The following is a 25881-nucleotide window of genomic DNA, read 5'->3' as shown; positions in this document are numbered from 1 at the left end:
TATTGTGGGATACCGTTTGTGTCTAATTTAACTTTATGTAGAATCAACAACCATAACATCTAATATACTGTATGCCAGCTCACTTACACATATACTTTATATCTCTAGATGCATTAGCAATGTCAGAGCAGGGTTATGCTCCACTCAAATTGAATTGGGAATGCCTTCTACATGCTGATTCTATTCCAATTTAAACTGAATTTGAAGGATGCAGAATTGTAATTTAAGAAAGTAAAAAAATAAATAAATAAATAAAATGCTAAGAAATTCATATAAAGTACCTGCTGTTATAGTGATATTATGTCATACCTACCACACACTGGATATTTCCAAAAAACAGTACACCATATTAATAATCTTAGTCTTTGTAAACTCTATAATTTATATATATATATATATATATATATATATATATATATATATATATATATATATTATATGTTTTAAGATTTAAAAAAAAAAAAATTGAAAGAAGTCTCTTATGCTCAATTTATATATTTTTTTAAATATTTAATAACTATGTATTGATAAAATTGTTATTTAAAAAACTATTTTAATATAGTTCAAAATGTAATTTCAGCAGTCATTACTCCAGTCTTCAGTGTCACATGATCCTTTGAAATCATTCTAATATGCTGATTTACTGCTTAAGAAACATTTATTAGCAAGTTTGAAAAGTTGTGCTTCTGTGCTTCATAATATCAAAGATCAAAAGAACAGCATTTATTTGAAGTAGATTATTGTAACATTTTAATATAAATATGCCACAATATGGCATATAATATGGCATGCGAATGAAGGACCGAACTTGGGTAGCCCAAAGCACCAATGAATGCATCCTTGCTGAATAAAAAAATTTAATCTTACCGTCTTAAACGTCTTAACAGTGATCTATGGGACGATTATTGTTATTATTTTAAAAATCGTACTTTTTGATGGTTTTGAACTACAGTTTAGCTGCTTCAGAACATGCATCAGATCATTTTATATTTGTTTAATCGATGCACAATTGAATTCTAACCTCTCTCCCTAGCTGTCGCTATTATCATTTTACCAGGGGGCCATTGCATTTCTCCTCATTGACACTGCATGAGCTGTGTTGGTGTTGATTTTAGGCTTTCTTGACTTGCTTCAGGGCAGCAACACACACAGACACACACACACACACTCGCACTCGCACTACAAGGCTCATTAACACCAACAAGCAGACATATTTTGTTGTCTTGGTTGAGTGGATGATAGGGTAAGCGAGCAGATGTCTCTTGTCCTCCATCCCCACTGCATGTCTGTGTTGGAAACCCTGTGCAGACCTGTGGAGATCTGGGCTCTGCTGCAGTGACACCATACTGACCTCCCTCTCAAACCTAATGAGGCTCACAAGCTGCTTCTCAAACAAAACCATAACTCAATAAAACCCGCACTCTACATAAATAGCTAAAGTCTAAACATTGTTTAAAGGTACAGTTTGTAATTTCTGATGTTCAGCAAAATTATAATGTAATTTTTAATATCTGATTGAATAAATTATGGGATTTACAATTTTGTATATGAATGTGCATGGCCTAAATGACATTGTAGCTTTTCATGAACAGTCCTGAAATGAATTGGTCTGAACTGATACTGTGCATCCCATATTTTTCATTCATTCTCTTCGATCTCCCTGACTGCTCAGCTCTTTGAGCGACATCTGACTCTCCCCCTGCCCTCTCCCAGGAAATATCCTCCTCCCTCTAGTTTACAGCTGTTGCCCCATGTGCCCTCGGCTGGACAGGTAACAGCCCCCTGCAAGCTAGTGTGGACAGCTGTTGTACACTCATACACATGAATCTTAATTCACCTCAAAAAGTGTCCCTATAAATGTTAGACAATGAAAGTAAAGACCAAAGATGCTCTTAGGCACAATCACACATCACAGTGAGCACAAGCACAACTACACAATCACAATGCACTGTACACAGTGTGTGAGTGTTCACTTGCCAGTGCATGTCTGTTTTGTGTTGAAATGACAAATATCCATTTTCCTCCATTGAAACTAAAAGTGGTTTGATATTGTAATGTAGTAGCACTTGCCCTGATTTTTGCTTTTTGTTTTTTAAATGATATTTAAAGGAATAGTTCTTCAAAAAATGTATATTCTATCATCATTTACTCACCCTCATGTCGTTCCAAACCCATATGACTTTAATTTTTTTTTTTGTACAAAAAAAAAAGAGAAATTTTGTTTTACTATGCTCTGTAAACAAAGCAATATGATTGGAGCCTGAAACTTTCAACATTCAAAAAGTATTCAAAATTATTAATGGTATCGTAAAAGTAGTCCATATTCCATATTCCAAGTCTTCTGATTCCATAATATTTTTAATACTAAAATTAACAATAATTTAGGTTTATGAGAGAAATAGCTGATTTGTTTATTTTTTTGAATTGGATGTTTTGAATCTGTTTCACAAAAGTAGTCTGAATGATTTATTCATGATTTGTTTGTGCACTCGAGTGCTCAACTGACTCAATGATTCAGTCGTAACATTTAACAGCTCAAGGAGAGAATAAGATCATGAGTGAATAATCGAGTGAATGTCGATTTTATTTAGTTCCTCACAAAACAAGACTAGCATGGGTCAAATTGACTACTTTGGACTACTTTTGTTCTTGTGCATTTTTTTAATTCAAACATGAAAAAGCTTGAATAAAGGAAAGTAAATGAGGACTGAATGATTTTTGAGTGCTTTTAAGTGATTTTTGAGAATTATTCCTGGCTAAATGTGTTTGAATATTTGTTTTTTTTATTTAATTTAATTTTGTATTTGTATGTGTGCTATACTACATATGTGCCAGCAGATGATCACATCTAAGCGTGGTGATGATCACTCCAGTGATTTTACAGAGAAACCTCTGGTAAGTTCTTTCTAGCCACCTTTACATTAACCTTACAAATTCGTACATTTATGATTCATGGGTTAATTATACAAATTTCTCCTGCTACATTGCAGATGCAGCAAGGGATGTCCTCCACTCCAGTTCCCCAGATAGTCTTAACTGAGTGTAACTCTCTCCCCACGTCCCCTTCTGAGGACTCACCAGAGACCCGGCCGTCTGGCAGCATGCAGACAGTTAAAGACAATAACACTGGGAATGACATCAGAGTAAGTTACTTCAGCCACATTGTGAGGACTCCCCGTCTGTCGCTATGGAAACAAGACTTGTCAACCAGCCAAAAAGTCCCTCGGATGCAAGATTTGGATGCGGCCCAGAGGGAGTTCCAGAGTCCTGTCCAGGATGTGACCCAGTCGTTCCCGCCCTTAACAAGCGAGAGAGCAATTAAACAGCCCCTGAGGAGGGAGCCAAGGGTTCAGGAGTCTCTCGAGGCGCGGACAGAAACGAAAGAAGAGCGAATGAGAAAGTCAGACACTACATTCTCTGTCCCGCTGCAAAATGGGCCTGTAGAGACATCTCAAGTGGGTTTGATCTGCACTCAAGGCACTGGAGGGGTAAAGGAAGACATCTGCCACAGCACGTACCGTCGTCTGGACAGTTTGGAGGAAACCATCCGTGAGCTGGAGCTCAGCCTGATGGAGTTCAGCACTGATCCTCATATGGGGAACATCTTCCCAGCATCCGTCCAGGCGCAGAGTTCCTCCATCAAGAGATCTGGCAGCACTCGACATACAGCACAGACCGCTGCAGACGGAGGAGGCACAAACAAACCTGTTGTCCCACCAAAACCATCCTGCATCAGCACATCCACAGAAAAGGTTCAACCTAACCTTCAGTATCTTCTTCAGCCCTGGTCTTTCTGTCTTTTCCATCTTCTTTCTTCCTGTCTGCTGGAAGGTTTTTGGTCTCTTCCGCTGGGCTGCTCAACTAGATCAGTTTGTTCTCTTTTGCAAATGCTTTGATAAACTGTTTGCCTTCAGCCTCTGTAGAAATACATATTTTATCTTTTGCAAAATAAATTCTCTTGTTAACTCCTCTTCTTTAATAGCCTGCTACTTTTCTTAAAATGACTTTGCAATCTGATTACTTTCCCGTTGTCTTATTTTCCTCTGCTACATAAGACATTAAATGTGGTTTTCTCATAAAATAAAAAGATAAAGCCCAGGGAACCTCTTCGTAACTGCTTGTGTGATTTTGTAGAGTAATTTATGTGGTATTGTCTCCTGGCATTTGTCTTTCATCTTCAGAGAGTAGTTATAGGATAAACTGCTATGAAGCAGCATCAGATATCATGTGTATTACTCAACTCCGCTGAGAACAGGGCTGATCTCCATGTGTGACAGAAGGGAAGGATTTGGATGAAGTCACTTGTGTTTTCCTTTGAGTTGCTTTCAGCCCACACATTTGTATACAAGCCAGCAATGCGTCATCCCTCCTAACTGTTGTGTTCAAGCCCCTTGCTCTAGGTCATTGCACGCTGTTTTCATAGGACAGATGGAGCCTGGCATCCGCAGGTCCACCTGATTGCACGCATTAGATCCTCTTACAAAGCCCTCATTCAGTGAGGTGCTCATTTTCATAAAACACACAGCTAATGGGCCTCCTTTAAGCTTTGAAAGGTCTTTCGGCTGGTTGTGACTCTAGACTTTGGTCAAGTGCTTGATCTTTTATAGGTAATATATACAGAGAGTGAAAAGACTAGAGAAAGTGTTCATTATTTCGTATTTCACAGAGAGATTTTGTCAACTTTGTGCAGAGCTGTATCATTTATATTTTCTAAATTTGATACAAGAAATCATAGTTAATATGTGTCTGTTTGTGTGTGTGTGCTGAGATGCATGTGTTCTATTAAAAACACATTACCCTCCTGCTCGTCTTGAACACTATTCTCCTCCAGCACTTCCATTGACTGCCGGCGATGGCAAATACACTGTTGGAAATTGGATGAAAAATATTGCCAAATATAGTGCACAGATTCATCTTTTCTTCTCTCTCATCCTTCTCAGACTGGCGGTGGAAAAGTGTTGTCTCGTCTAAAGCACCTGCAGCAAAGTGGATCAGAAAAGAGCAAAACAAGCAAACAGAGAGAGGACTTCCTAAAGAACCAGGGTCAACAGCAGGTATGATCTGTCTGGCTAGTCATTCTGTTGTTCTATATCTCAGTTGTTCTATCATTCTGTCTATCATTCCGTGGTTTTCTCTATCATTCTCTGGTTCTGTCTCTGTCTGTCTTTCTCAGTCTAGTTTTGGTCTAGCTTTAATCTTTGTTTTGATCTTGGTTGTGGTTTATTTTGAGTTTGGTCTAAAATTTAAATGTGGTTTTAGTCTTAGTTATAGTTTTGGTCTAGTCTTAATCTAGACTAGGTGTTTAGGCCTAGCCTGGTCCATTTTTTTCAGTCTTGGTAGTACGTTGAACATGCTTTTAGTCTCATTCTTAGCCTTAATGCTGTGTAAATTTGTACTAATATTTAAAATGGCTTTCTCTAAGCTAAGAAGGTAATTTTCTGCTTAAAACCGATTCATAATGTCTGTCTGAGGCCTTTTCAGAGCTCAAAATCCACAGCTCAGACTATTGCCAAGAGCTTGAGGGGAGATGTGTGTGTGTACATGCACGTATTTGTCTGTGTGTGTCAGTCACAAGTGAAGTGAGGCTGGGAGAGAACTTTCTTGCAGTGACGCTTTGAAAAAGCTGAATTGGTGCATCAATCGCAGAACATTTGGGACTCTCAAGTGCACTTAAAACCCCCTAACACAACAAAGAAACCAGAGACAGGTGGGTCTCAGGAGAAGGGGTAGAATGAAAGCATGAAGCCAGAGACGAGGGAAATGTGAGCTCTGCAACATAAGCGAAGTGAATGAGACAGGTGGAGAAAACAGTGGAGGGTTTTATAAAGACAGATTAGAGGGAGAAAAAGACAACTGAGGGCCTGTGTGCTGTAGGTATGGAGAAGATAGATATGCGGTGCCCTGTAAATCTCCTCACTCTGTATTTGATAAATCTGGCCCTTGTTCAACAGGCCATGAATATTAGAAAAGAAATCTAATCTTTTATGTGGAAGGAAGAGAGAAGCAGATATTGGCAAGTCTAGAGAGCGAGCAAGATCAGAGGGTTCATATAATTACAGGAGAGCATATTTGCTGTTATAGGCACTCCTGCTAAGCTGGATATGATCAGGATTTAGTCTTGTCAGTGTAACTGCTAATTATTCCCCTTGAAGTGGACTGCGTATATCGCCTTTTTGTCTTAACCCTATTAGCAGAAAATGGATGCAAACATTTATGCACACACATCTTTTCACCTTCTCTTAAAAGACTTTATCTTTGAAATGATTGCACTCTCTCTGACTTCTTGATTAACACATCACTGCTCCAGCACTCTCTTTTGGTCCGATTTCACTTGCCATTTCCGAACTTTTCTCCTTGTCTTTATTGGACTAATTGTAAATTAAATTAGAAATGAGTGCAAATGAAATGTACACCACCTTTCAAAAGTTTGGGGTCGGTAACAAGTCTCTTATTTTCTCTAAGTCTGCATTTATTTGATCAAAAATACAGTAAAAACAGTAATATTGTGAAATATTATTTCATTTGAAAATAAATGTCTTCTGTTTTAATATATTTTACTTCAGTGTCACATGATCCTTCAGTCATTCTAATATTTTTGGTGCTCATGAAATATTGCTTATTATTATCAATGTTGCCATTTATATATTTTTGTAGAAATGGTAATACATTTTTTCAGGGCTCTTTGATCGATAGAAAGTTCAAAAGAACAGCATTGATTTGAGATATAACAACAACTTTGGAATAGTTTTTTTGTTTATTGTACCAGAAAACGATATGCAGATTTTGTCACACGGTTAAAACTATTATGCTGTCAATAGAATGACATAATCTTGCAGACAGCAGAATAAAATAGTTTTTCTCAAATTTATCAAATGCCAAAAAAATCCTTACGTTGCACATATTTCATTAAAGCATCTTTTTTTCTCTATCTCAAGTTGTTTGTGCACCCCTCTAGCACCCATTTTCATTTCACATATGACTTCCTTGGGCAGCTTTATGTCTATTCTCAATTGCGTGAGCTTTTGACACATGAATTTTAAAAGGAAAGTAAGTGGAAAATGGCCAAAAGGGAAATGTATTCTTTATGACCATGCAGAAGCAGTAGCTATTTTATCCTTCTTCATAGTTGTGTTCTCCAGGGACTTTTTGAGAAGGCTCTGTGAAAAGACCATGGGCCAGCAGATTTGGAAAAGAATGACTGAAATGAAAGAGAAGGAGAAGGTTAAAGGGAAGAGAGATATGGGCGAGAGAGAGAGATAGGGAGTCTTTTTCTGCTCTATCAGGGTGGAATAATTGGCACGTCATGTGGAAAGACACAGGCTCTCTAGGCTCTCTCTTCACCCCCATCTCTATGTCCTCTTCTCTCCTTGTATCCGTGCTGTCCATCCATCTCCCTCACAAGTGATTAGAGTTTGAGAAGATTTCAATGGGACACTTTCAGCATCCTGTCTCACAGTAACCGAAAGAGTGTGTGTGAGTGACTGATGGTAATAGAGATGCATACATGTTCAATAAACCAAACAAGATCTTGGGATCAAATGGTCCGTTTCTTCTAGCATAATGCATTGTGAGTGTTATAAATGTATGTGGATTGGCCCTCATGTGGTGAAATCCACACGTAGAGTGTACCAGGCTAGCATCATGCATGAATGATCCTAACCTGAATAATGTTGTCCTGTGTTTGTCTTCATCCTTCCTCCCATCCTCCCCTTCCTCTTGCATTGTTCTCTTCGTCACCACAACCTGCCTGCGTGTCACATGCCATCCTTCATCGGCCCTCAACCATTCACGTCCAACCCCTCGACCCAGTGAACGGAAGCGAGAGACCCAAAACAACCTGACTTGACCAAGGCTTATCCACCTCCTCCTCCGCTGTCTTCACCACCACTTCTTCATCAGCATCTCCTGACTGAAGCCCACAATCCTTTACCCAGTTCCTCCCAGTCAATCCTGTGTACTTTTAAGGAAACGGCCTAAAACATCATGCAGTTTTCAATATTCACCAGAGCTTCATTTGTTGCTTAGAGAAAGTATCTTGTGAGAGAGATTAATAACCCATTGCAGCCAAACCAAACCTAAAAAGCCTCCCAAAATGACTTTATTTCTTTAGTTTTTACTGTGTTTCTTCTCTACCCACTCTTCTGTCCTTTATTCCCCCACTCCTGCCCCTCAGGCTCTAAGTCTGAACATCAGCAGAGCCAGAACAACCGAGTCGCTCCTCGCAAGCACCAGAGCCGCTAGCTTCTCTGGCCACCTACCTTCCAGATTGCGAAAGTACCCCCAGGAGGGGGCGCTGTCCTCCTTAACGGCCTCCTCCAACCAGGCCAAAGCGCTTCTTGCTAGCCTCTCCTCATCCAGTTTCTCAGCGGAGGCCTTCCTGCTCTCGTCCACTTTAAGACAGCATCGGTTACTCAGAGAGCAGAACTTCAACTCCTCAAGCCTTCCTCTTCCCATCTCCAATGGTCGATCCCCTCCCTCTCCGACTTCACCTACATCCTCTTCCTCAACCTCAACCTCAACCTCACCCTCTGCTCTGACCTCACTGAGTCTGTCCTCGCTGTCCCTGAAACCTTCAGTCTCCGGAAGCTTGGAGTTTGTCAAGGAGAGGAATAAGACTAAACCCAAGATGGTGACTCTGGACAACAGTGATTAAGGAGGATGTGGCTGGAAATGTATATATAGGATGCAGACAGCACAGGCAGATGAACTGAAATGCTGAAATGATGAACTTTTTTTTTTTTTGGAGGCTTAGCTTCTATAGTGTTTTGTTTCTGATCCTTTCCCCGGCTCTCCTTACCAAGACGCCTTGCAGAGAATGGTGACGTAGTGCAAGGAGGCGTAGTGCACTTTTCTTCAGTTTGTAAACCGATCCAAACTGTAAACCCTACCTACTCTGCATTTCTGCCAGTTCCTCAAACTAGAGAACCAACAGATGGGCTTGGACACTCACCACCAGCCTGTTTCCAGCTCCACTGCACAGCCAGCATCACACCACCCACGGGAGGCCTGGGGAAGGACTCTTTACCCAAACCCTCAATCATTTGCCAAATCTCACATGTTGGAGGTCTAGCTGAGTTCGGTAGATATCCATCAAGTGTAAAATCAAGACTGTAAGACTATGTAAAACCAAGTAGAGTTGCAATAATCGAAAGTGAGTACTGTAGTAGTCAGTGTTTGTCGAGATGTTTTATTGCTAATATCTATATTAACAAAAAGAATGTTAAAAAAATAACAGCAAAAACTTAATATGGAGGCAGTGTTGCTTGTTATAATGTAGATTTTGCCTATCAGGCATACTGCTAGAGGACAATAACTGAAATTGGTGCTATGATTAACATTTTGATGATTATAAACTCCCTTAAGTGGATAGTTCATCCAAAAATTAACATTCTGCCATGATTTACTCATTCTTATGTTGTTGTAAACTGATTGACTTGCTTTCTGAAAAGAAAAATCCTTGGTTTATTGTCTACAACAGAAGTCAGTAGGGTCTAACAATGTTTCGGACTCCACTGACTTAAATTGTGTGGGCAAAAACATTCTTCAAAATATCTTCTTTTGTGTTCTACAGAAGAAAGAAATTCATGTAGAATTTTCTTTTTCAGAAGAACTTTCCCTTTGGAACACATACACTGCCTAAGAGTCTATTTTTGTTCTCATTTGCGCTCAAATAGGTCTTCATACAGCCGATTTACATGTTTGCTGTAACTTAGCACAAGTTGTCATGGCAACAGAGGAATTGTGAGAAAGTGGAGGGCTGCCTACTTTTTAAATAACTTATTATGGGATGGTGTTGTTAGGCATTTGTTTTCTTCAAAGTCAAAGTTTTCCTCTGTAAGGATATATTTAGGATAACTTCCCGGTTCTTGTCATTGCAGAAGCACAACAGGTTTTAGAAGCTAGAGAAAGTACAATGATCTGACAATCATCAAACATTCGGCACAAGCTGTCTTAACCTTTGGGCCTCCCAGATTGTGAAGCTGAATTCCAATTTAAAATGAACAAACAGATGGTCAGGTTCACCGTGTAGGGGTTGCACAAGCAAGAAGACAGAGGGTAATTCCACAGCATGTACGCCAGTGGACGTGATCCATTGAGTAGAAGACATCTGTGCGGTAGAGAAATCCAACTCATCCTTTCTCCTACTGTAATGAGCAAGACAAACCCTCCGACACTTAGATTCAATATCATTTTTAGAAGGTAACTGTGTGCCAGTTTATGATTACCTGGAATGGTGATGTAAATATGAACATCACATCCGTTCTTTTAAAGGCTCTGATTATGCCCATCCATCTGCTTTTCTCATTCCATAACATGCACGCACTGGCACACGCGACAAAATTCTTTTTCTTCTTCTCACAGGGGTATTCTTATGTTGCGAATTTGTCAATGCCACAACCTGCAGGTTTTCTCATGAGCCCAGAGAATTTAAGAGCAGAATAGAATGAGATGAATAGAGCAAGAGGGGAGATTTTTCTAACTTCCTGACAAAACCAATGTGTGAAATTGATTGCTTGTGCTGCGGGGTTTAAAATAATGGCTTAAGCACTAGGTTGACGTCGAGAGTAAATGGCCAGAGGAGAGATTAGTGGTGCTACTCCGTGTCTCGCAGCCAAATCGGCCTGTAATTCATGTCCGAAATGTATAATGATTCATGTGGGATGTGCTGTGAGAGGCAAAAAGGTCAAGCTTAGGTTGTTACATGCATGGAAACTCCTTCATTTAAGCCACTGAATACAGTTTTATTTAAATTTAACATCTGTGATTGAAAACGCCTGGATCTGCTAGTTATACAAAAAGTCAGTGGTGGTTTGCAAAATTCCTTAAAATTACAATTGTTAAAATGAACTTGTCTTGATTTGTACTCTAGATCTTTTACACACTTGATTTTTCTAGTCCTGTCTGGAAAGTCCACAGCAACCATCAGATTCAAAGCTTAGCCGATTTAAGGACTCCGCACCAAACTATTATTTCAAACTAGCAAGTTTAGCAATTTGTCCTGCCGTGAGCACACTTGCACGATCAAAACGTTACCCACGGCCTACAGTTTCTCAGAAACCAGAACCGGGTTTCATGCTTGGGTGGAGATGCTAAGTATCTACTGCACTTCCTGTCAGAAAGTGCACTTCATCCTCTTAGTAAAGCCACGGGTAGAAATTTGTGAGCTAAGAAAAGACCGTCTTGACTCCCCTCGGAGAGTGTGATGGATAAATGTAGGAAGCTGGTGAAATCTCCCTTTTTAAAGCAGTATCTTTCTCTCTTAAAACATGGTAAGATATCAGCTCAGACATGATATATAAATACATCTTCAAATTTAGTAATTTATTTTTCACTTAACATGGTTGGTAAAAAAAAATGTATGATACTAGATTTGCGTTTGTATATTTTTTTGTTTGTTGATTTTATATTAACTGAGATTTATTTGTACATACTTTTGTTTTTGTAATCCTGAAGAAAAACATAGCACACTAGAAAATTATTTATTCATAAGAAAAGTGTTTTGTATATTGAGTTGAAAATATTACTCTGTACAGTCCAGCTCATGTATGAAGTATAACTGCATCTAACCACAGGTTGAGATTTTGTTCATTTTATGAGTTTATAAATTGGGTGAATCTGAAAAAGCCTTTATCCAGCCAGACAGTCGAAAGATTTTATTTAATGTGATTCGAGTGAAATCAGGTGCATTGCTGATACTTATTAAACTCTAATCTGTATGGTTACCTGAGAATGTCATTTGCTTATTCTTAATTTGTTTGCTTTTGGTGGAATCAAAGATGAAATGTGGCTATAATGGCAAATGTAAATGAACTGTCACAACCCTCTCCTGCCATCTAGTGGTAGGGAGTACATCTGAAATGTATTGCTTATTCAGTGAGACACTACTGAATAACAGTTTTTAAACTTTCAATGTACAAATGCCTTGGTCAAGGAAACGAAAAGGAAATGTTTGAGTTGCAGGTTAGAGAAAGACTGCAGGAGGTAGGAGGAGCTGGATGCTTCTGCTAGTTGTGTCTGGTTTACCAGGCCAAAAATAACGGAGTACTTTGGAGAAAGCACATTCTTTGTTGAATGGTCTTTGATGGAACGTCTTTATGTAGAATATTTTAACAGAGCTCTTTAGTCCCTTAAGTGAGATTTCTTTTCTATATGGATGTGTGGATGTTACAAAATTCTGACATCAAATAATACGATTAAAATACAAAAAAAAAAAAAATATGAAAATACTATAACATGTAAATAAAACCGTAATTATTCGATTCTGACAAAATTATGTCCTGAAAAAAAAAGTTTTATTTAAAAGATGGAGTTATAAGGTATATATTAAAAGTTTTTAAAAATATATTAAAAACAATAATTATAGCAATGCATGTACATCCTAAAAGCAATCGCACGGTGCAGATGATTTAAAAAACAAAAAAAACAAAGTTATATACATGTTTGTTTTTTTTAGGTCAATGGAGAGAATAGTGAGGTCAAGTGCACTGAAATGAGGTTCACAGCTGTAGAGGTAAAGTAGGAATAAATGACTTTTTCTATGTCTGATTTCTTTGTGGCTCAGGCATGTCCAGTCTTACTGTAATCTGTGGTGATCAGACTTGAGTGGCAAGCTCTGAATGTGTTTTACTGAGTGACTGAGCAGATTCAGTTCAGCTCTGAGCATCAGGGCACTAGTAATGGTGCGAGCCCTTTACCTTCCCATCTCTAGAGTAGAGAATAATACCAACAGAGAATCACTCTATATACAAATAAGATATATAAACACCTATAGATACAGAAGAAAAATAAGTTAATTTGTCAGTGTGGATGCCATGATAACTTTGTGAGAAATGTGACTATTTATTTTTTTTTCTGTGAGAAAACATTGAGAGCTGAAACATTTTGTACATAATTGCTGTGGTTGTGTGTCTAATAAAGTACAGCTCTCTTCTATGACGATATTTCTATTGTCTTTTTTTTTTGGTTTCTCAGAATTAAAGAAACATGTTTGTTACTGTACAATGTTTTCACCATTTTATTAAAAATATCTCAGAAATCGTACAAATGTTTGCATTTCAATATAAACGCTGCAAAACCATGAAAATTCAAGCTCTGCAGTTGCTTACATATTCACGAGCATATGCAATGGTACAAAAATCCTTTTTATGCCTTATTTACAATTATATGACTTGTATCAGGGCATATGTAAGCGTGTGATGATGGGTGTCTGTTAGTGTGACTCTTTGTTTGTGTGCAGCATCAGTGAATGTGTATGTATGTTTGCCAGTAATTTACTATATCACTGTACAGATTGAAAAGGTTTTAATATATAAAGAATAAGACCAGGTGTTATATACAGAAGTGAATGAATGATGCATTTATATAGCACTCTTTTTTTTGGGGGGGGGGGGGGGGTCTCTCCTCATCCACCTGAAGTGTCCAGTGGGGAGGAGGGAAGTCTTTTTAGGTAACTCTCAGTTATCATGTCGTGGAGTCGCTCTCCGACCATCACCTCTTCTGTAGGGTGCATTTCTCAAATCTGACAAACAAATGAAAAAAAAAAATATATATATATATATATATAATTCTTAAAAATATATATAGAATAGTAGGTGGCAAATCGTTCTTGTCAGTTAAGAATTAAGGGAAGCATAAGCATAAGGAAAGTGCTTGGGGTATATTTTGACAAGACTATTTTGGTTGTTAATCGATAACACTTTTGTACCTGTTATAATGTCATCAATGGCCCCGTCTGTCACCTGGGGCTTCACCTGTCTCTTCTTCAGCTCTGCAATCAGATCCATCTGAGGCATTTTGGGCATCATGGGACTCTGGTTAGAATAGGAGAACATAATTATAAATATAATTCTATAATTAGTAGATTTATAAAAACAAAAATCTAATTAAATAAATGCATTTTTTGTCACCTTTTGAGGAGTGCTATCTTTCTTCTTTAGGTTAGGGGTTTTCTGTTCTTCTGCTGCACTCACTTGTTTCTTCTTCTGTTCATTATCTTGTTCTGCTTGCTGTTGTGTGACAATAACACACCACAGTAATGAATCAGCTGGTGAAAAGCTTGCAGTATCTTCGTTTTTTTGTTTAGAGCTCAGCTCCTTTAACACGCTCATTCAACATTTTATTCCTTTACTGTACTTACAGTATTTCAATCAATTCCCATAAGCATGTGAACAGTCAAAAAAATAAAAGCTTGTTATTTACCCTTGAATATGTGTATGTGTTGACACAAACGTTCAATAGCTGTATCTCTCACCTTATAAGCTTTGACGAACCTGACGAAGAGCGGGAAGAACATGGAAGGCTGTGTCGTTTTCGGATTCTCTCCGTAGTACTCCACTATAGACGTGTATGCCTCCTTGTTGGCAGTAGAGAATAAGTCAGCAAGACTAATTGAGCAGATTTGATGTCTAATAGTTTGTGTGCATTGAGCATACTCTCACCTGTGCTGTCTTGCCATCTTTAACAAGTGAGTCTAATACGTCACTGTTGGCCTTAACAAACTCCTTCAGGGCCGGGATGTCGTCCTGCACCAGGAACTCTTTCTTGGTCCCTTCCATCCCTCTCTCCAGAGATCTCACATCCTGGAGCACACTGTCCAAAGACACTGAGAGAGCAAAGGAGTGAGAAAGAGAAAACACTCTCCAAATCTATTATTGATATGCAGTGAAATGTGTCTCATTGTTTGTAGCATGTACAGTATGTAGTGGGATGAACCGTTATTATGGTATTTCTTACCCAGAGCAGCCTTGTCTACAAAGCGGAGTTCAGTGTGGAAGGAGGCAAGCTCAGGGTATTTCTCCTGCACCATATTCGCGATGAAATGCATCAAAGTCTGTGTGCGGTCTGTGGACTTCGTGTCCAACAGCTGAAACACACAAGAGAGTGACACTGAGTGAGAACACTGGGAGTTTTTACTGTGGCCACTAAGAAAAGATTAAGAGATGAGATGTAGTTATTGGCAAAATAGAGTTAAGGTAGAGGCAGAAATTGTTTTTATTTTGGGTAAATATCATCCATCACTAAGAAATGAAACAGATCAATATATTCATAAAGTAATTATAATGAGATGTGTATATATAGATGGAAACTGCTTAAAAATTTACAATATAAAATTAATAAATTTCACGTCATCTGAAATTACATATAACCTGCAAATTTTCACTGTTAACATTTTCATATATTTTAATCAGGGTTATTATAGATTAAAACTGTCATTTCTTGAAATAAACTTCAATTGAAATATAATATATTAATATACAAACGTATTTTATTTTAGCTACTTGCCAAGGCAACTTTTCACATTTTCAATTTTGCATTTTCATTTAGTTTAGTTTGATGTACTAACATAACTGAAAATAATAATAACAATTAAAATGAAGACAATAAATCGAAATTATAATAGTATAATGAAATAAAACTGATTTCAATTTCTCACAGTAAGTGCGAAGTCTTGTTTAGTTCCGTCTGGCATTTCTGAGCATTATTCTAGTGTTTGTTCCTTCCGTGTTTGACTTTGGTTTGTTTAAACTGACTGTGATTCTCTGCTGCCTGCCCCGACCTCTGCTTGTTATTGTTATTGATTCTGGATATCCCTTGACACACCTGATGCTGTTACCTGAATTCTGCCTGTTTGACATTTCTCTGTTAATAAAGTACTGCAGATGGATCCGAACGTCTCTGACTCCTTGTTACATATATACAGTGCTGTATATACACACACATGTAGATAGATATAAAGACTTAATAAATATTGTGTGTATAATTAGTTTTGTTGATGTTTTTGAGTTTGTAAAAAAAAAAAAACATTAATTAAAAAAGTGGTGGGGAAGTAATCTGAAACATTTGAAAAACCTGGAAACAAATGGAAAACGAAGGTGAACGTAAAAGGAATTAATAGGAAATTTCAGCTACAGATGATTAGCTTGCAAAGTTTCATTCTCATTCAAAGTTTCGATCTTTGTTTCTGCATCAAAGGCCTCTACATGAAAGGTCTGTCATTACTAATACAATGAGTTTTCCAAAACTCTCACCTTGGCCTGTAACCTTCTGCTCTTATTTACAATGCATACATAACACTTCAGTCCTGCCTAACAAAAACATGAGCCTTAAAGTTCAAATCTACAAACCCACTCACCAGGTCAAGGCTCTGCAGGCGGAATCCATACGCTGCTCCTCTTTTACTGCTGTTCATGTAGTTCCCAAAGGCCAAGATGATCTGAACCAGAAGATTGATAAGTGAGCTACATTGAATAAGCACACCAAACATACCTTTAAGCACAAATGAGGTCTACTCACCTCTAACATCTTCTTCAGCTTTGATGAAGACTTGAGGGACTCGGAAGCTGCAATGATTGCATCTAATTGCTACGGAAACAGGTGGAGAAAAAAAGGATGATTTTTTTTTTATAAAACATATGAATTATACTAGGAACACCAGCCAAAGAGTGATGTTAACTGACCGGCTGCAGACGTTTCACGCTCTCTTGGAAGTTGCCCATGAAGGTGAGGGTGTTGATCCGCTGAGCAAGGCGTGGGATTTTACCAAAGCGGATCATGAAACGGTCCTCTTCACTCAGGTCCTCTAGTGGGCGCCCTTCCTTTTCGTAGTTCTGGAGTAACTTCATCTCAAATTCTGATGGGACGAAACGTTCCAGAAGCTCCAGAAAGTCAAGACCCAGAGACTGCTGATCATATCTGAGAGCAAGACACAGAGAAGAGAGTTTCCACGCTCGTTCAGGTTGGTTTAAAGCTTTTTTTTTTGTGCAGTTTGCTGTTGTTGAAACATACCTCTCAATGGCTGTGCAGATGTCGTTGGGGCTCATGCCTCCCTTGCGGAGGGTGATTGCAAGGTTTTTGGATTTGTTAGGCTCCAGCAGGGACACCTTACTAGGTGCCTTCTCAGCCACCTTAACCTTGAGCTTTGAAATATCTGTTGGAGGACCTTGAGCCTTGGTTTTAAACTGCTCTGCAAATAGATCCATATTCAGCTCCTGAGAGAGAGAGAGAGTGTAATAGATTAAAAGAGATAATTCACCCAAAAATGTAAATTCATTTACTCATCCTCTTTGTTCCAAACCTGTATGATATTCTGTCTTCTGTGAAACATCCATATAGTGAAAGTCAACGTGTTTCAAAGTAATTTTGTACCTCACTGGCTTTCATTATATGGACTATTCAAACTATTCAAAGAAACATTCTTACAGTTCCACTCAACGCTTTGAGTCATACAGGTTTATTTTTGGTGCATTTTAAGGAATTCTTTGCTGTTACCCCTAAGAGTTGTTCATCATTCAGCTCAACGAACACCGTTCCCGTCACTTGATTGGGCTTCAACGCCTGCCAGTTCAACAGGGGCATCTTGAACTTCGGTTGAATGGGTTTACGTCCCTTTGGTCCTGTGTGAAAGGATGAAAAAGATGGATGTAAGCTCACTCAGCTCTGGCTGCATGTTTGAATGATTATTTCTTTTATTGTGAAATGTTTAGTCCCTTCACCTGTTTCAGCCCCAGTGGCAGGAGGAGCTCCTGGAGGGGGTGGTGGTCCACTGCCAGGTGGGGGCGGGGGTGGTGGTGGACCTCCACCAGGAGGAGGAGGAGGAGGGGGAGGCGGAATACCTCCGCTTTCAGGAGGAGGAGGAGGGGGTGGTGGTGGTGGAGGAGGGGGAGCTGCAGCATCAGGTAGTGGAGGAGGTGGAGGAGGTGGAGGCGGTGCTGCGCCTGCAGGGGATGGCGCTTGAGAAGCTGGATCTGATACAGTCACTATGAAAGGACGTTGTGTTAATATCAATGTAACCAGCTAAAGGTAAACAGTTTGAGTTCACTAGAAGCATTCATTTTAGATGCTAAGCAGATGGAGAACTTTTGCACAAGTGCTCCTACCTGTCTGAGTGACAATTTTCTCTACGGTGGCTGGAATCACTTCGATGTCCAGGCTTCCAGAGGCTGTGCGCTCCAGTCGAACTAAGCCCTTCTCCTGCAGTTCCTTCAGCTTCACCTCCAGTTTGGACTCCTTTCCACTCACCTCTCCGTTTCTTTCTCTGTCTACCTGTGAGGGCTGTGACAGACACTGCTGCTCTTTTTCTCTCTCTCTCTGAATCTCTCGTTCTCGTTCCCTCTGCTGCAAAGTGCTCACTTGGGCACAGGACTCTCGCAAGCTCTCCTGTTACACACACATGTAAAGGTTAGAGACAAAGACTGATTCCCAATATTGATATGCCTACAGAATTATTTATTCTAAGAATGAACGTACTGCACTTTGCATGGAGACACACTACTTCTAATCTTGAATACTAATAGTATATAGTATGAATAGTATGCAACGAAAGGAAAATGCAGTGGGTTACCTTAAGCACTGCTGTCTCTTTAGTGGCCTGCATTAGTTGTTGTTCTAGTTCTGCCATTTTTTCCTGTGCTCTTTTCTCATGTTCCTGCAATCTGGAATTCAGCTACAACACAAGAATATCCATACACTTATGAGGAACAGAACAGCCTTCCTGCAACGAGGCATGTGTGCTATTTAGTAGATGATTATGTCATTATGTGTAAATGTATTAGTGTCCATAGAGTATAGTTAACCTGTGCATTGGTCTCCCGCAGTTCGGCTAAATGGTCCATTATATCCCCTTTATTTTCTGCATCCTCCATCAGCGCTCCAACATCAAACAAATTATCCAAGTACGCCTGGATCTGTACTTGTAACTTCTCACTCTCCATCTGTTTTAAGGACTGCAGACACACACATTTCGTTACAAGGATAATGCACAACTTCATGCATACACGCCGCATATAAAGCATCTCAAATCTATAGGAACCAGGTCAGTGTTAATTATGTGTAAGATGTATGATTTGCTTTTATAATGTATTTATCTCTTCTGTACACTAGACATACCTCTAAGTACTGGTCTAGACGCAGCTGGGTGAACTCATACTGAAGATGCACACGGAAGTTCATGTTCTCCACTGAGTGGACCACAATGTTTATAAACTGCATGCAAGCCACCTGTGAAGAAAAAGATCAAACGGATAGATTTTAAAATCATTTATATTACATACACACAAAAAGAAAAAAGCAAGCAGGCTAACTGTTGTGTAATTCATAACTGATAACAGATGTGATTGACAGCAAAGCTCACCATGAAGTCTATATTACTGTCATCATGCATGAAGTACTCCATTAGCTTCTCGAAGCGGTTCTTCTCTCCACTCACCTGTGTGAAAAAGGGCCGAACAGAGGTGAGGTTTGAGCATGACACTTGTTATATCCTGTGCTACAAAACGTATAGACTTCTTACTTGTCTCAGAAAGGTATTTGTGTAGTATTGCTAGCATAATTTCTGATATTTATGTCACTTAGCTACCATTTCAAGTTTTTTTTTTAAAGAAACATTTTTTTCAGTTTGATTAAAAGTGAAAGTAAAGACATGGATAATATTACAAAAGATTAATATTTCGAATAAATGCTGTCATTTTTATCAGTCTATTCTATCGAGAGTCCTGAAAAAAAAGTATTAGTGTCCATAAAAACATTAAGCAGCACAACTGTTTTCAGCTTTGATAATAATAAGAATAATAATACATGTTTTTGAGCAGCAAATCAGCATTAGAATGATTTCGGAGCACACTGGGAGGAGGTAAAAGATTAAAAAGAGTTAATTAAGTTTTTAAGCTATACTTCTGGCCCTAGGCAGAAGGAAATGTATCTTGACCTTCTGCAAAACCTGACCTAACCATTTTAGGAAGACATATAATTTAATAATAATAATAATTAAAAAAAGTGTTTGTATATGTGTAGAAGGCAAGTCATCTTACTTCTTTAAAGTTGTCAAAGGCCGAGATGATGATGTCATGTCCTCCTCTAACCAGACACACTGCAGCCAACAGCTCCAGCACAAGAGCCTTAGTCCTATGAATGGTATATATAAATGTATTACAAACTCATACAATAAACTCACAACCCCTATACCCCCACAAAGAAAAAGAAAAAATAAGAAAAAACCCTCACCTGGGATTTTTGTTGTTGAGACCGAGTGTAATTTCATTGACACATCTGGGGTGAGTCATGACTAAATTGAACCCAGACTGTAAAAAAAAGAAGAAAAAAAAGATGAGTCATATAAAGTTCTCCTAAAATGACCTTTGAGTAATGAGTCTAGTGTTTGAATGTGTTTCTCACGCCAGCATACCTGATAATTCATGATAGCACGCAGACACATAATACAGAGGTGAACGTCATCTCTCTGGCTGGCCAATTGAGAATCTCGCATAGCTCTTCTGCCGTGGGCCAAGTTGCTTATTCTAATGTGGAGAGGCAAAAAGATTAACACCGAATCTGTAAACTTATCAGAATAAGAACAATATTTAAATTCATGGTTTCTTTATTTTAGTCCTTATACTGAGCAGCGATCGCTGTATTTTGGGGTGTGTCGTAACATTGACTCACCGGACAGTGAATGCACGTGCCACTTTACGCACGCCGTGTGTGGGAGAATGGTTGACATTTTTGGCTAGATCCTCCACTGATCTCTCTGACAACCTCCTGTTGTCAGATACAGAACCGCCGTTTTCCACAGCTTCCACCTCAAACCTGAGAAACACGTCAGCACAGAATCTGAGGTCATTTTCAGCTACACACTTAAGAAATAAAGTTTTTTTTTATAAGCATCTATGGTTCCATTTAACATCCGTGGAACCTTTCCATTCTACAAAGGGTTCTTTTGATTTTTAAAATGTCCTTCAGACTCCTCTGTTACAAAAAAAAAAAAAAATGATTTATGCCTACACGAGCCATGCCTATTTTTTCATAAATTTATTCAGAATCAGTTATTCATATTTTGTATAAGTACAATGACATTTTTATTTTAATTGCTTTATATGGTTTTCGGAGCACAAATTGGTTATATACAAAAAATTATAGGGCATCTGGGATGCAAAAGCACCTTTTTCCACCTTGTGTGGAATGTCATAAGTGTGCAACGTATTGAAAAGCTTCGGGTAATGAATTTTACAATAAAGTTGAGAGGAAAACTTCATTTCACCATTTTATACCAAGTTTTGTTTACTTGAGCAAAGGCAAATAAGGCTCCTCTTGGCTTATATAAAAATCTATAGATTACCGTTTATAAAGTTTTAAATACATAAAACCCGGAGCTGTGTGGAGCTCTTTTTTATGATGGATTTTATGATGGACTTCTATTGGACTATTAAATAACACCCATTCACTGCCATTATAAACCTTGGAAAAGTGATTGTATTCGTCTGAAAGAAGAAAGTCATGAGTAAATCATTGGGTAATTTTCATTTTTGCGTGAACCATCACAAAAAAAATAAAAAATAAACTTTTTTTCTTAGTGTAAAGAAAGTAATAATCCAACGAACATTTACCCACTATGAAGAATCTTTTGTGTAATGGAAAGTTTCCATGGATGTTAAAGGATATTAATGGAACCATCAATGCCAATAAATAAAAATTAATATAAAACTTTATTTTTAACAGTTCATGTAAAAAATTTATCTTTTAAGAGCTGTTAACTGAAAGTTTTTTTGGCATCGCTGCAAAAACTCATTTCAGAACCTTTATTTTTAATATGGTGAGTGAATTGTAGTTACTGCTTGTCAAAATCTAGGATTTACTCATAAAATCTTCTAGGACAAATACTGCATTAGACGACTGTAATGGTGCTGATGGAAAATGTTAGAAATGACAGAATGAACATACGGCGCATCACTTTGAGCATATGACAAGTAGTCCACCAGGACATCCAAGCCTTGGTTTTCCTCGTTCAGAAACTCCTGAGCCCACCTGTAGAGTAAAAAAGGAATATTATGATATGTATCTGTTGAAATCTTTTATTATTCAGCTGTAAAATGATCTTTTCTTTAGTTCAGAAGTAGCAGTGAAGTGAAGCAGTGATCTTTGCATTGCACAAGAAAAATAAAGCGGCCACTAACCCAATGTGATTGGTTCTCAGCGAGATCTCCAGCTCTCTCAGGACTTGAGTTGACTCCTGCACACGTTTCTTGAACTGTGGAGAAGGAATCGCAGAGGTAAGCTGACTTGATTGACAGACAATCATTCACGTCACATTGAGACTAAACTGAGATCTCATTTGGGCTTTTTGGGCAGGTGGGTGTCAGCACATATGTAGGATAAGAGAAATGCGAGTATAAGGAGGAGGTGAGGGAAAGAACAGAAAGAGAAGGATGTACTGACCCTGCGTGTCACTCCACCCTGGTCCTGGTAGAAGCTCTTGATTTTAGTCAGATAAGCCGAGGGAGGGTTTTTCACCTGAAATCGCTCCTAACAGACATCAGGAGAAAGAGGAACAATAAATGGACTGACTTCCAGCTGTGATGATGGAGGCGTGTAGAAGATATTTAAATGCTCTTTGGTCATATAGAATAATGAGGTTGAATAATGTTTGGGGTTGGTAAGTCTTTTTAATTTTTTTTTTTTAAAGTATATGCTCATAATTAATTATTTGATTACAATACACTAAAACAGTAATATTGTGAAATATTATTACAATTTAAATGACAGATATTGAGAACAGTTGTGTTGCTTAATATTTAATATTTTTGTGTAAACCAAGATATATTTCTTTGATGAGTAGAAAGTTAAAAAGAATGGCATTATTTGAAACAGAAACCTTCGGTAACATTCTAAATGTATTTACTGCCACTTTTAAATTAATTCCTTAAATAAAAAATAAATATGTGACCCTGGACAACAAAATCAGTCTTAAGTGTACATTTTTCAAAATCAAGATTTAAACATCATCTGAAAGCTGAATAATTATGCTTTCCATTGATGTATGGTTTGTTAGGACAGGACAATATTTGGCCTATCCTCACATGTAAAAATGTAAAATCTGGAATTTGAGGGTACAAAAAAGTTTAATAATGAGAAAATTGTCTTTAAAGTTGTCCAAATGAAGTTAATAGAAATGCATATTACTGTACTAATTAAATATTAAGTTTTTATATATTTACATTAGGAAATTTGCTAAAATGTTCATGGTACATGATCTTTAGTTAATATACTAAAATATTTAGCCATAAAAGAAAAATCTATCATTTTGACCCATACAAAGTATTTTTGGCTATAGCTACTGTACAAATACATCCCAGTGACTTAAGACCAGGTCCAGGTCCAGGGTCATAGATATATCTTGCTTTATATATATATATAAATCTTGCTGATCCCAAACTTTTAAATCTTACTGTCAATCCATCTCAGATACTGTACTGTATATGTATGAGAGATATATGCCATTTATTGATGTTTCTTCAGTTATATTAATACATATTTTCCCTGAAGGTGGTATATAGCCTACATTATGCCCATGGTAAGAAATACATGTTAGTTGTGTGCATGGGTTGCTAAGACAACCCGTGTTCACTACATGCATAGCTACAAAGCCTGCATCCTACAGTTGTCATAGAGACACAAATATTAACACAGGAAGTGCATTCACCGTCTCTTGCCGCTGCACTTATTTTACCCTTTTCTCCCGTTGAGATGTCTGCTCACTATCAGCATTCTTTGCAAGCCTACTTAAATTAACATCATTTACATACTGTAATGAGTCATTTCTGTCTACCACTGTTGTTTTTTCCCCATCTTATAGGCCATGCATTCTCTGAAACTGATCACTACAAATGCCTCAACCTGTATCTTAACTATATTGCCACAACATAGAAAATCAACAGAACAAGAAAATCAAGCTAGATCATTTAAATTTTAAGCATTTTTTATAAACACTAGAGATGCTCCAAACATTCTGAAAGGCCTTTAACATTTTCTCCTGATTTGATATGTATGCATGATATACATATATATATATATATATATATATATATATATATATATATATATATATATATATATATATATATATATATATATATATAATTAAAATATCATCAAATTGTTAATTTATTTCACTTTTCCATTCAAAAAGTGAAACTTGTATATTATATTTATTCATTACACACAGACTGATATATTTTAAATGTTTTATTTCTTTTAATTTTGATGATTATAACTGACAACTAAGGAAAATCCCAAATTCAGTTTCTCAGAAAATTAGAATATTGTGAAAAGGTTCAATATTGAAGACACCTGGTGCCACACTCTAATCAGCTAATTAACTCAAAACTACTGTAAAGGCCTTTAAATGGTCTCTCAGTCTAGTTCTGAAGGCTACACAATCATGGGGAAGACTGCTGACTTGACAGTTGTCCAAAAGATCACCATTGACACCTTGCACAAGGAAGGCAAGACACAAAATGTCATTGCAAAAGAGGCTGGCTGTTCAAAGAGCTCTGTGTCCAAGCACATAGAGAGGTGAAGGGAAGGAAAAGATGTGGTAGAAAAAAAGTGTACAAGCAATAGGGATAACCGCACCCTGGAGAGGATTGTGAAACAAAACCCATTCAAAATGTGGGGGAGATTCACAAAGAGTGGACTGCAGCTGGAGTCAGTGCTTCAAGAACCACTAGGTACAGACGTATGCAAGACATGGGTTTCAGCTGTCGCATTCCTTGTGTCAAGCCACTCTTGAACAACAGACAGTGTCAGAAGCGTCTCGCTTCAAAAAGGACTGGACTGCTGCTGAGTGGTCCAAAGTTATGTTCTGTGATGAAAGTAAATTTTGCATTTACTTTGGAAAACAGGGTCCCAGAGTCTGGAGGAAGAGAGGAGAGGGACACAATCCACGTTGATTGAGGTTCAGTGTAAAGTTTCCACAGTAAGTGATGGTTTGGGGTGCCATGTCATCTGCTGGTGTTGGTTCACTGTGTTTTCTGAAGTCCAAAGTCAACGCAGCCATATACCAGGAAGTTTTAGAGCACTTCATGCTTCCTGCTGCTGACCAACTTTATGGAGATGCAGATTTCATTTTCCAACAGGACTTGGCACCTGAACACAGTGCCAAAGCTACCAGTACCTGGTTTAAGGACCATGGTATCCCTGTTCTTAATTGGCCAGCAACTGAAAATCAATGGGGTATTGTGAAGGGGAAGATGCGATATGCCAGACCCAACAATTCAGAAGAGCTGAAGGCCACTATCAGAGCAACCTGTGCTCTCATAACACCTGAGCAGTGCCCCAGACTGATCGACTCCATGCCACGCCGCACTGCTGCAGTAATTCAGGCAAAAGGATCCCCAACTAAGTATTGAGTGCTGTACTTGCTCATACTTTTCATGTTCATACTTTTCAGTTGGCCAAGATTTCAAAAAATCCTTTCTTTGTATTGGTCTTAAGTAAAATTTTATAGTACTGAATTTGGGATTTTCCTTAGTTGTCAGTTATAATCATCAAAATGAAAAGAAATAAACATTTGAAATATGTCAGTCTGTATGTAATGAATGAATATAATATACAAGTTTCACTTTTTGAATGGAATTAGTGAAATACGCACTGGACGCACTGAATTGACTGTGATATGAACGATGTAAATTCTGAGTGAGTGAGTGAGTGATAGATTCCTGAAGTGGAGTGTGTTTTTATGATGTGAGTGAAGTAATGATTTTATGTATTATTCTGTATATGTTTTATGAACTTTTGTACGTAGGGCCTATAACATCTACCTGTCCAGGGACTGCGGGTGGAAATTATAATTTTTTGTTATAACCTGGAACATGACATCTCTTCTTTTTTAGACTAATGTTTTTTCTGTGCATTGTCCCTGATAAAAAAAAAAAAATCAACTTTTTGATGATATTCTAATTATATGACCAGCACCTGTATATACTGTATATATATATATATATATATATATATATATATATATATATATATATATATATATATATATATTATATATGTATATATATATATATATATATATATATATATATATATATATATATATATATATAT

At 37.8% G+C, this 25881-nt stretch overlaps 2 protein-coding genes across 5 annotated transcripts in view; one reads left to right on the top strand and one right to left on the bottom strand.

The window, feature by feature from the left end:
• The window catches only part of LOC127951424 (SRC kinase signaling inhibitor 1-like), a 65601-nt gene extending 52665 nt beyond the window's left edge, over positions 1-12936 (top strand). Inside the window, exons 18-21 of one of the 3 annotated variants that reach the window (XM_052549307.1) lie at positions 2839-2895; positions 2991-3752; positions 4941-5054; positions 8174-12936. In XM_052549307.1, the coding sequence (XP_052405267.1) occupies positions 2839-2895; positions 2991-3752; positions 4941-5054; positions 8174-8653 (1413 nt within the window). In that variant the 3' untranslated portion in view covers positions 8654-12936. Of the gene's footprint in view, positions 1-2838; positions 2896-2990; positions 3753-4940; positions 5055-7809 lie in introns of all 3 variants that reach the window. The other 2 variants (XM_052549311.1, XM_052549319.1) reach the window with 2 other exon arrangements.
• A 448-nt stretch (positions 12937-13384) lies between these two features.
• Positions 13385-25881, bottom strand: part of LOC127951491 (formin-like protein 1) — a 19686-nt gene continuing 7189 nt past the window's right edge. For both annotated transcript variants that reach the window (XM_052549388.1, XM_052549382.1), the window contains exons 4-27: positions 22207-22293; positions 21945-22018; positions 21712-21795; positions 20437-20580; positions 20180-20291; positions 19999-20075; positions 19806-19899; positions 19130-19204; positions 18886-18996; positions 18573-18722; positions 18341-18442; positions 17877-18156; positions 17493-17756; positions 17269-17393; positions 16786-16988; positions 16458-16692; positions 16294-16362; positions 16133-16213; positions 14734-14863; positions 14439-14602; positions 14252-14353; positions 13908-14006; positions 13706-13811; positions 13385-13519 (exon numbers count right to left, since the gene is read on the bottom strand). In XM_052549388.1, the coding sequence (XP_052405348.1) occupies positions 13455-13519; positions 13706-13811; positions 13908-14006; positions 14252-14353; positions 14439-14602; positions 14734-14863; positions 16133-16213; positions 16294-16362; positions 16458-16692; positions 16786-16988; positions 17269-17393; positions 17493-17756; positions 17877-18156; positions 18341-18442; positions 18573-18722; positions 18886-18996; positions 19130-19204; positions 19806-19899; positions 19999-20075; positions 20180-20291; positions 20437-20580; positions 21712-21795; positions 21945-22018; positions 22207-22293 (3033 nt within the window). In that variant the 3' untranslated portion in view covers positions 13385-13454. The remainder of the gene's footprint in view (positions 13520-13705; positions 13812-13907; positions 14007-14251; positions 14354-14438; positions 14603-14733; positions 14864-16132; positions 16214-16293; positions 16363-16457; positions 16693-16785; positions 16989-17268; positions 17394-17492; positions 17757-17876; positions 18157-18340; positions 18443-18572; positions 18723-18885; positions 18997-19129; positions 19205-19805; positions 19900-19998; positions 20076-20179; positions 20292-20436; positions 20581-21711; positions 21796-21944; positions 22019-22206; positions 22294-25881) is intronic.

This window comes from Carassius gibelio, chromosome A3, assembly GCF_023724105.1.
Source record: "Carassius gibelio isolate Cgi1373 ecotype wild population from Czech Republic chromosome A3, carGib1.2-hapl.c, whole genome shotgun sequence".
Classification (NCBI taxonomy): Eukaryota; Metazoa; Chordata; class Actinopteri; order Cypriniformes; family Cyprinidae; genus Carassius; species Carassius gibelio.
This window is presented reverse-complemented; position numbering and strand designations above follow the sequence as displayed.